Genomic DNA, 10,691 nt, shown 5'->3' on the forward strand with positions numbered 1-10,691 from the left:
GGGCGGTCCCGGCCGGCGGCGCGGCCTGGCGGGCCGGGCGGCGCTGCAGCCCATGGAGCTCGAGAACATCGTAGCGAACACGGTGCTACTCAAGGCCCGGGAAGGTGAGGCCAGGCAGGCGGGCGGCCAGGCCCGGGTGCGGGGATCTCGGGCGCGCGACCTCGGAGTTCCACGGGTCGCCCGGGCCCCAGCTACCCTCGTGCCCTGGAGTCTGCACCCGGACTCTTAGCGCAGATACTAGCCCTTCCGGCCTGCCCCCGGCACCTGCCCCCGGAACCAAGGGCCCAAGAGGGGCGGGGGTCGCGCTGCGGGCGTCACGGCGGGTGTGGGGGATGAAAGGAGAAAGGGAAGGAAGAGAAAAAGATGGGACGCGAGCCCCAGGAGCGTGTATCTGAGGCCTCTTCTAGGTGAGAGGCAGGAAGGTGCCCACGTGCCCCAGGCCCAGATGGCCTGAACAGCACAAAGTTGGTAATCTGTAAAGATTGGAGAATGAATGAACCAAGCCTTTGCATAGACAGCCCAGCCGACATGGGGAAACTTGTGGACACGTAACATTACCAGCAGAACCACCACTCACTAGGAGACTCTGGATACTATAAACGGGTGAATGGGTCACGATTTTTGCATACAGCAAGCCAACGACCTGTTAGGGCAGACTCACAAAGAAATAAATGGGACCGAGCATACTGGGTTGTTCGTTGAAAAGCCTGGCTGGAAACCAGTCTTGTGGAATTAGTGCGTGCGCACATGGATGTGCTTCGGGGTGTCTGCTTATTGGTTTCACTCCAGATGCTAATTTACACCTGCTCTGTGAGGGCCCTAGGTGACCCAGGACCAGACATTAAACTCACTGCCTCCCTATCTCAGCGACATAATCACCAGACACACCTGTACTACCCCACTCTGTCCAGGGTGCTGGGGGACCAACAACGAACAAGATTCTTTTTGGAACTCCAGGAACGTGGTGGCAGTTTTCCACTTTTTGATGGGTGCCGGGCTGAAGGGGTCATTAGCTTCACTGTTCTAAATCAGGTTACAGATGGGAAACTGAGGCTCAAACCAGCGACTAAACCCAGATTACCCAGCAAGATTGTAATTGACCCAAGCTTAGGACTAAAGGTGCCCAGTAGAGTCTACAGCACCTCTGAGAAGCCCCCAGTGTGGTGCGGCACCTGACAGCCTCTGACTACCCAGGGCATGTCACACCCAGGAGGTGTTGCCTGGAAATGGGATGGTCAGACTGGGTCCCTAGTGCCCAAGGGAGGCTATCTTATCTCCAGTCCCTTATCAAGTTCAGGGGCTGGGCCTTCCTCTCAGCCTCTGGGGGCATCTGCTGGTCTGTTCTGCCTTGTCATCCAGCCTGCTGGGGAGGAGGGGTAAGGAGAGCTGGGGCCAGGCCTCACTTCCTAGGGCTAGCCTCAGGCCCCTGAGGGCATTGCCTTACTGGGCCAACGCTGTGGGTACCTTTGGATAGTCTTTGTTGGATCTTGGGTGAGGCACGGGATAGCATGACCATAGCGGGGACGTAGTGGCTCCCCTTCGAGGACCTGTCTCGTGAACTGGCTATGCTCCCCCACCCCCACCCATACACACCTGCGTGGCCTTTGGCACGCTTCCTGTCTCTTAACACCACTGTTCCTTTTTTTTTTTCTGTATAGAAATTTTGAGGAAAGCCTCTTTGTCGTGGAGTCTCCCACTACCCTTGAACTAACTGGTGGTATCAGTGATTTCATAAACAGCTGACAGCTTGGGGTCAGCTTTCCAAGTGACCCTCAGGAGTGGGCAAACCTGTGGTTTATGTATACAGTTGACTCTTTTTTGTTGATTCTGTTTTTGAGATGGTCTTCCTATATAATCTTGACTTACTTGGAGCTTGCTATGTAGACCACAAGCTGGCCTCGAACTCAGAGTTCCACCTGCTTTCTGCTTCCCAAGTGCTAGGATCAAAGGTCAGTTGGCGGTTAATAAATGCCACTCATGTTAGAGGTGGGAAAGGAACTTGAATTTGGGATTGGGCTTGAATTTCCTCCCACTGTCACGTTAAGGCTCTGAACTCACCACTCAGAGACTCGGTTTTCTTGGGAACTTGTGTGTTATCTGGTTGGGGGGGATGGCCCTGGGGGTGTGCACCCTCACTTGGATTTTCTTCCTTTCCCAGGTGGCAGAGGCACACAGGAGGGCAGGGTCGGGTGGAGGGGAGCCCCACAGATAGCCCCACAGTTCTAGGACAGGACATTTGCATGTGACTTGTTGCTCTGGCGCTGGGAGGAGGGAGAGGAGGAAGTGACTTCTGGGGGAGGCAAGCAAATGGAGGGTTGGGTGAGGGACCCGGGTGGAGGGAGAGTGGGAGGAGTTCCTCTTCAGGGGAGGCCTTGCCATTGGTTAAGGAGTAGAGGTCTCTTACTTGCAGTGAAGCAATGGCTGTGGGGCACATGGGGTACAGGCTGTAGCAGGGCCACCAGAGGGTTTCTCAAGGGGATACTGCAGCACTTCCTTCTTCCTCCGGGAGCCCAATCAGGGACCCAGCCCTGTCCCTTTCCCAGAAGGCAGCTTTTCCTCCTGTACTGCTTACACTGGGTCAAGGGGAGACAATACTGGGGAAACTGAGACCAGGCAAGGGAAATTCATTGCCTAAGGTCGTCAGTGAATTGGAGATGGGTCTTGCCTCTTTCCACAGCCCTACTGAGTGCTGGACACAGTTCCTCCTCCCCCCACTCACCTTGGAGGTGCCACGACAGTTGGGTAGTGTGGGTGCTACAGTGACTGCCAAAAGTATGCATTGGAGTTCCCGATCCTGGTCCTCTCCCACCATCCTTAGTGTGTTGTCCCAAAGACATGTGTGGCTTTCTTTCTGACATGCTCTGTTTTCCTGCAGTGTGGAGTTTTGAGACCTTGCCTATGTAGGCCTGACTGTTCTGGAACTCACTGTGAGACCAGGCCGGCCTTGATCTCACAGAGACCCCACCTCCAGTTCACGCCCCCTCACTATTTCAGCAGGTTGGGGTGGGAACTGCCGAAGCGCACATTTACCCTACCTTTCAGGTTCTGGAGGCGTCCCAGCAGCTACAGATAGGGGCTCACCTAGGTAGGCAGGCATCAAGGCAGGGGTAGGGGCATCCTGAATGCCAGCCCTCCTGTGGGCAGGGAGATAATTCTGGTGCAACCCTTGGTGTTAAGGGCCTGGGGGATTGCCTGGGCTGTCCCTGGTGTCAGGTGCCACATAGATTCTCTGGCTGGCATGCCTCGGCTTCTTTGGTGACCCTCTCCACTGTGGTGCCCTTGGCTACTTTTTTGTTTGCTTGCTTTTTTCTTTCTTTCTTTCTTTCTTTTTTTTTTTTTTTTTTTGAGACATGATTTCTATTTGTGTAATAGCTCTGGCTATCCTGGAACTCACAAGAGATCCACCTTCCTCTGCCTCCTGAGTATTGGGATTAAAGGCATGCAGTTGGCCAGGCTCTTGTCTACTTTCTTAACCTGTAGAATTCCTGCTAAGTAGGGAGTGAATGAGGCAAACCTCTTGCAGAAATGTCCTCACTGCTCTTTCTGGTTCTCATCCTGGGAGCCCTTAGCATGGCTGCCCAGAAGGACCATGTGTATACTGGAACTTGTAAGGGGCAGGTAGGAGTCTATGGTACTTCAGGACTCCAGGGAGACCCAGCTCCTGGGGTGTGCAGGAGTGTGTGGTAGCTCAGGACTCCAGGGAGACCCTGCTCCTGGTTGCTCTTGCAGGTGGTGGCGGGAATCGCAAAGGCAAAAGCAAGAAATGGCGTCAGATGCTGCAATTCCCCCATATCAGCCAGTGTGAAGAGCTTCGGCTCAGCCTTGGTGAGGCGTGGGTAAAGCCCCGGATTGCCAGAGCAGAGGGGAGGCTACCCAGCAGGATCCTTTCCAGCCAGACCTTGCCCTGGGTCACAGGAGCACCATGGGGGAAGGGGGTGTCCAATGCCCAGGAAGACTGAGACTACATGATCCAGCCCAGTTTCGGTTCCTGGGTTTGAAATGGGTGGAAGGGAGAGAATCGGTTCTGACTGGTGTCAGTGGAGTGGGCGTGGGGAAGAGGAGAGCTGGTATGATGGACTGGAGGGAGGAAAGGCAGCCTGGGCCAACAGGTTTGAAACACCAATCCTGTGCTTATGACCTGAGGGCACCCATCAAAGCTAGAGAAGTATGATCTGGTTATTTCTAGAAGGGGCACAAGGGCTCACCCCGATGCTATTTCTTGGGTGAGGATCTGGACAGCACTTGAGGTGTCCCAGGTCCCTGCTGATGGCTTGCATGTGGGTAGAATGTACCCTGCTTTGGGAAGGAGGCCCAGCTGAGAGCAGCGGAAGCCACAGCTTCCTCTCGCACTTTCGCCAGGCAGGCAACAGGTGTAGGCTTGGGCTGGGCCGGGCCGGAACCTCACAGACCACACCCAACCCCAGAACTGTAACATACACGTCTGTAAACCCGGAGACCTGGGCTCTGGAGTCCAGACTCCTGGCTGTGTGACAGAGTTGAATTGATCAACCTCTCTGGGTCCCATAGCCCCCAGGTTACATTGGGGTAACAGTGGTACCCGCCTGAGGGTTACAGTGAGGGTTCTAAAGAAGATAATGGCTACCGCTCTCAGAGCCAGAAGTTATCGGATCCCAGATGTGGGGGGTATATAGACCACAGTGCCCTGTGACCCAGTAGCTCCCCTCTTGGCCTGCAGAACGTGACTACCACAGCCTGTGTGAGCGTCAGCCCATTGGGCGCCTGTTATTTCGTGAGTTCTGCGCCACAAGGCCTGAGCTGACCCGCTGTATTGCCTTCCTGGATGGGGTGGTGAGTACCTCGCAGCAGGGCCCAGCCCAGCGCTGAGGGCAGGCAGAGGTCCTGGCCACGCCCTTTCCCCCCCACATCTGTCACCTCGCTCAGCCTCCAGCTTCTTTGCCTCTCACCCTGCAGGCTGAGTATGAAGTGACCCCTGATGAGAAACGGAAGGCATGTGGGCGGCGACTAATGCAGAATTTTCTGAGCCACACGGTGAGTGAGCCGTGATGGAGAGATGACGACAACAGGCAGAGGAGTGACCACAGCCTGGGCAGTGAGTGCCTTGGAGCTGTTCCAGGCAGCACCATGGGCATAGAGCCCAGGGGTTGGGCTGAGCTTGGGTCAGGCAGCCTGCCAGTGGTTGTCTCACTCACCCTGTCTCAAGCGGGAGGGGGCAGGAAGGGAGTTCAGCAAAAAACGCAGCCAGTGCACTACCCACCCACAGCCACCCTTGGCACCCACAGACCTGGCAGTATTGCCTTGGGCGTAGGCAGCTGTCCAAGGGAGCCTCTGCATTGACCTGTCTGTGGCCTGTCCCTAGGGTCCTGACCTCATCCCCGAAGTTCCCCGACAGCTGGTGAGTAACTGTGCCCAGCGGCTAGAGCAGGGACCCTGCAAAGACCTCTTCCAAGAGCTGACCCGGTAAGACTCCATCCCCACCAATTTAGAACTGTGCTAAGGAAAGGGGTTTCTGTGGTCCTTGAAGTCCCTGGCAAGCTCAGCTCCTCTCCCTGTCCATGCTGTTGGACTTTAGCAGTGGCCTCCCTCTGTGTTTCAGCATGGGATGCATGTCTCCTGCTCAGTGTGTTAGTGAGAAGATTGTCCAAGGACAAGGATGGTGCTTTGTGGGCTGAGCACACTTACAATGGGAGGCCTGGGCCTTCAGGCTGAGATTGGGATTGTTAGGGACCAATCCCTATGGGCTGCTCCTTTCTCCACAGGCTGACTCACGAGTACCTGAGCATGGCCCCTTTTGCCGACTACCTCGACAGCATCTACTTTAACCGTTTTCTGCAGTGGAAGTGGCTGGAAAGGTGCGCTCCTTGTGGGCTGGTCTGGGGTAGGCAAGGCTGTGGGGTTTCCTTGTGGGAATCCCTGCATAAATATTTGTTTCTTTTACTCTTGCCTATAGGCAGCCAGTGACCAAAAACACCTTTAGGCAGTATCGAGTTCTGGGCAAAGGTGGCTTTGGGGAGGTGAGTGGCCTCCTGGTGCCTTTGCAGAGTACACTAGATGGGGTATGGTAGCCCTGGACCTTCCTGCCTCCAGCAAGAGCATGGCTGGCCCCCATTTGTTCCTGTCTACCCCGGCTACAGGTATGTGCCTGCCAGGTGCGGGCAACAGGCAAGATGTATGCATGCAAGAAACTGGAAAAGAAACGAATCAAGAAGCGGAAAGGGGAGGCCATGGCGCTCAATGAGAAGCAGATCCTGGAAAAAGTGAACAGTAGGTTTGTAGTAAGTACACAGGAGCTCTCTCCCCCCCCTGCAGTCATCTGCCTTCCCCTCCCACCAGGCTAAAGTCCCTCCCTGCTGCCAAAGGGACTGCCCTTCCTGCCCTGGGCAGTACCTAAGAAGGGTGGGGTAGGAGCTATTTCAGGCTCAGGAAGCCTGCTGAGCCCTAAGGAGTGGCACAGAGAAGATTGTTTGGGTGGCTGCTATTAGCACATGTGTACACACACACACGCACACACACTCACGCGCACACACCCCAGGCACACACACATACACACACACACTCACTCGCACACCCCAGGCACCCCCACAGCTCCTGCCTGAAGGTTTGTTTCTCCTGAGCACAGGTGAGCTTAGCCTACGCCTATGAGACAAAGGATGCGCTGTGCCTGGTGCTGACATTGATGAATGGAGGCGACCTCAAGTTCCACATCTACCACATGGGCCAGGCTGGCTTTCCTGAAGCAAGGGCTGTCTTCTATGCTGCGGAGATCTGCTGCGGCCTGGAGGACCTGCACCGGGAACGCATTGTGTACAGGTGGGGCTGAGCTTCTGGGATGGCCGCTCCAGGACTGGTCCTTCCTGGACAGGGGCAGCAGTTAGATGATAGTGGCAGATAAGGCTGTCTATCAAGCCAGCCAGTGGAAGGACAGTGCGCTGGGGGTTTGTCTAGCCACAAGCCAACACTGGCTCTAGGCACAAACTTACCCACATTTGATAGATTTGAGTGTTTCACGCCTAGGTTTTGGGATCTAGCCGGACCAATGTGTGAATTCTTTTTGTTGCCCTTCTCTGTGTGACCTTGAGCTAGTCAGCTCCCTGCTTCCAGCATGAGTTCTTTTTCTGGGAGACCGTCATTCCTGCCTTGCAGGTGGGCTCAGTAGTAGAGAGCTCTGCTTATGGATGGCGCTTTCCCCTGAGCCTCACTGCGGCCTCTGAGGGGATGGAAGAGTAGCCTCATGTGACAGAGAAGGTAGAGTTGGCCACCAGGGGAAGGGAGCTGCACCATCAAGGGTGACCAAGTCCAAGGATGATGTCCAAGGATTCCCTCCTCCCAGATGGGTCCCCCCACTGGGTGGGAGTCCTCAGTACTTTGGATTCACTGCCCTAAAAGGCTCCTAAAGTACCGGCTCTGGAGGTCCTTGCCCTGCTCCCCTGAGTTGGCTGCAGCCTGGGGAGAGCAGGGCTCTTTTACCCTGGCAGCAAATGAGCCCTTCACCTTGCTCCATGCCCGATCCCAGCAGGCACTTGAGCTACGAGAGGCTGGCTGTGTCTGGCTTCTTGGAAAACGGCAGCATCTGACCCTGCCTTTTTTCTCCCCTTAGGGACCTAAAGCCAGAGAATATCCTGCTGGATGACCATGGTGGGTGAGAAGTGAGAAGGCCCAAGTGGGAGGGATGTGATGGGAAAGCCTGGCCTGTCAGTGGACCCACCTGCTTCAATACCCCACCCAGGCCACATCCGCATCTCTGACCTGGGACTGGCTGTGTATGTGCCCGAGGGCCAGACCATCAAAGGCCGTGTGGGCACTGTGGGCTACATGGGTAAGTCCAGTCTCCTGGGTCCCCATGCTGTCCTTAGCCTGGCCTACCCACTGCTGTTTGTCGGTGTGTGTGTGTGTTCCATCTCAGAGTAGATAACCCATACCAAAACTGCTACTTGTTGTTGTTGTTGTGGTGGTGTGTTAGGAGACCAGGGCTTATCCAGTTCCCCGTTGTGAAGCTGCTAGTCATTTGCTGGGTGCTTATTGAACTCCGAGGATTGGGTGGACCTGTTGGAGTGAAGATTAAGGAAGCCAAATGCATTTCCATGGCCCATTGTTCCCCTGCATGGCCCATGCTTGGACTAGCATGCCTGTCTAAGATCTAGGCAGTGGAGCCCTCCTAGCGTGTGACTGTGGAACCCAGTGCAGTCCAGGTTTTCCAGGCTCCATCTTGAGAGCTAATAACTCCACTTTTAGCCTCTCTTTCTTCTGCTGTAAACCTCCTCAGAGCTGCCTCCTGGAGGGCTTTGAGATTAGAGATGTGGGGAGGGGGGACTCTGCAGGAGGTGCCCGGCAGGTGGAGGTACCAGCAAGTGGGCCTTTTCCTCCCCTCATGAAATCCAGAAGCTAAAGTCAGTGGCTACATGGTCCTGATAGGGCCTACATGAATCCTGAAGTTTAATTGTTTTTAGAAAAATTTGAATTGATTGCCAACATTTAATAAGCCAGACAACTTCATGTTTAAAAAAAAAAATAAGTAGTGGGGGATTTGAGGCTGGGTGTGTACGAGGTAGCTCATACGGCTACATGTACATGGCCCTGTGTTCACCAAACTCCAGCGTTGGGATCTACACACACACACTCACACACACACACACACACACACACACACACACACACACACACACAACCCAATTTGTTCTAGAAAAAAAATAATAAAGCAAAGCAAAACAAACAAACAGAAAAGAACAGTCAGACATGGTGACCTTGATGTGACACCCACCCTCTTCAGGGCCACATCAGCTCCCATTGTGAGATGAGGTTTCTTATACTGCCTGAGTCCCGCCAGGCCAGTGAAATGCCTGCCCACCCAATGAGTGTTTGGACTGGTTTTTGTTTCTGGGGCCTGAGGGCTGTCTGTTCCCTACTGCTTACCGAGCCCTGACTCCTGTGCCCCTGCCCAGCTCCGGAGGTAGTGAAGAATGAGCGGTATACCTTCAGCCCTGACTGGTGGGCGCTTGGCTGCCTCCTCTATGAGATGATTGCAGGCCAGTCACCCTTCCAGCAGAGGAAGAAGAAGATCAAGCGGGAAGAAGTAGAGAGGTTGGTCAAGGAGGTGCCCGAGGAATACACAGAGCATTTTTCCCCACAGGCACGCTCGCTCTGTTCTCAGGTACTACTGCAAGCTATAGGTGGGCCTGGCCTGGCCTGGCCTGGGCTGGAGCCGGGGGTACCTCAGCTGCCCAGAGAAACCCTAACCACCCATGCCCTGCTACAGCTTCTCAGCAAGGACCCTGCTGAGCGCCTGGGGTGTCGTGGAGGTGGTGCCCGGGAGGTAAAAGAGCACCCCCTTTTCAAGAAACTGAATTTCAAGCGGCTGGGAGCTGGGATGCTGGAACCACCTTTTAAGCCTGATGTAAGTCCTACCCACCCTTGCTAATGGTCAGGCCAGGGGTCAGGCCAAGCCAGGATGCAGGAGGGCTTGGAGCAATGAGCAGGTCGCTTTCAGTGCAAATGTTAGAAAAACCCATCTAATGGGTTGGGCTGCCCTCCAGAAAGTGTATGTATGAGCATTCGTGTGTGTGCATGCGTGAGTTTTAGTGTTAGGATAGGATGGGGGTGGACATGGGGATACTCCAGGAGCATGGCAGCAACTCGATTCCTCTCGGGCATCTTTCTCAGGGAGTGGCACTGGTGGCCTAGCAGCTCAACCTCACATCTTCTTAGCTAGCCAGCTACCCAGTGGACAGAGAGCAACTCTGTTCAAGAACTCGAAAGGAAATTCTGAGACTGTTTGCCAAAGAGCCTCACTGGGTACCTGGATCACATGCCTTCTGTCCTAGTGGCAGCTTGCGTCCCCCCTAAGTCTGTAGAGACAGGGTCCTGTGATTGACAGCTTGCCAGGAGCACCTGGGAAAGCCTTCAGGCGATGGGCTCACCAGCTTGGTGGCTGTCAAGCACATGTGTTTATGCTTTTACAAATACCTGGATACCATATGTGTCAGGCCTTGTAGGTAATGAGGCCCACAGAGCCAGGCCATCCCTATGCTCTAATGGAGAGACACACCAAAATAAAGCAGTAAACAACTGAGTGACAGAGGAAAGAGAACAGGCTAGGAAGGCAGCTCTGAGGGGTTGTAGTCACTTTAGACACGGTGATCTCTGAGAAGCTGATGCCAAAGTAGAACTGAAGAGAGAATCATGCCAAGATTTGAGAACATGGGCAGTACAGGCAAAAGGAGCAGGCAGGCACCAAAGCCCTGAGGCAGGATCAGCCTAGGGACAAGGAAGGGCAACTATGAGGCCAGTCTGGCTGGAGCAAGTATGTGTAGAGCAGGAACAATGCCATGCTCTAAGCACGGCAGGCTACCTTTGTGGGGGGCTCGGCCCTAAATGAAGTGTGGGAATGGGTCATAGAGGATATGCGTGTTAGTGGGGGGCAGGCGGGTGGTGATGGAGGCTGAGTGATGGCTCAGATGGTAGACCTCACCCACACCGAGAGGGTGAGCCTTGTTAGTGAGCTGGCACTTGAACCAAGCAGGTCTGACTTCATCCTGCTGCCTCAGGCTGGAGCTGCTGCACAGGCTGATTCCTGCTCTGTGTCCTCTAATGAAGGAGTTACACTGTGATATCTGCACAGGCTGATTCCCACTCTGTGACCTCTAATGAAGGGGTCACACTGATTATCTGCACAGGCTGATTCCTGCTCTGTGACCTCTAATGAAGGAGTCACACTG

The 10,691-nt window shown here is 54.6% G+C and overlaps 1 protein-coding gene across 4 annotated transcripts in view; it reads left to right on the plus strand.

Moving 5' to 3' along the window:
• Nucleotides 1–6: 6 nt before the first annotated feature.
• Nucleotides 7–10,691, plus strand: part of Grk6 (G protein-coupled receptor kinase 6) — a 25,958-nt gene continuing 15,273 nt past the window's right edge. For 3 of the 4 annotated variants that reach the window (XM_026783056.1, XM_005355240.2, XM_026783057.1), the window contains exons 1-13: nucleotides 7–104; nucleotides 3,730–3,825; nucleotides 4,697–4,809; nucleotides 4,933–5,010; nucleotides 5,339–5,439; nucleotides 5,739–5,831; nucleotides 5,930–5,993; nucleotides 6,114–6,254; nucleotides 6,599–6,789; nucleotides 7,577–7,614; nucleotides 7,706–7,795; nucleotides 8,919–9,127; nucleotides 9,233–9,370. In XM_026783056.1, coding sequence (XP_026638857.1) covers nucleotides 53–104; nucleotides 3,730–3,825; nucleotides 4,697–4,809; nucleotides 4,933–5,010; nucleotides 5,339–5,439; nucleotides 5,739–5,831; nucleotides 5,930–5,993; nucleotides 6,114–6,254; nucleotides 6,599–6,789; nucleotides 7,577–7,614; nucleotides 7,706–7,795; nucleotides 8,919–9,127; nucleotides 9,233–9,370 — 1,404 coding nt within the window. In that variant the 5' untranslated portion in view covers nucleotides 7–52. The remainder of the gene's footprint in view (nucleotides 105–3,729; nucleotides 3,826–4,696; nucleotides 4,810–4,932; nucleotides 5,011–5,338; nucleotides 5,440–5,738; nucleotides 5,832–5,929; nucleotides 5,994–6,113; nucleotides 6,255–6,598; nucleotides 6,790–7,576; nucleotides 7,615–7,705; nucleotides 7,796–8,918; nucleotides 9,128–9,232; nucleotides 9,371–10,691) is intronic. The other variant, XM_026783058.1, reaches the window with a different exon arrangement.

Source organism: Microtus ochrogaster, chromosome 16, assembly GCF_000317375.1.
Source record: "Microtus ochrogaster isolate Prairie Vole_2 chromosome 16, MicOch1.0, whole genome shotgun sequence".
Classification (NCBI taxonomy): Eukaryota; Metazoa; Chordata; class Mammalia; order Rodentia; family Cricetidae; genus Microtus; species Microtus ochrogaster.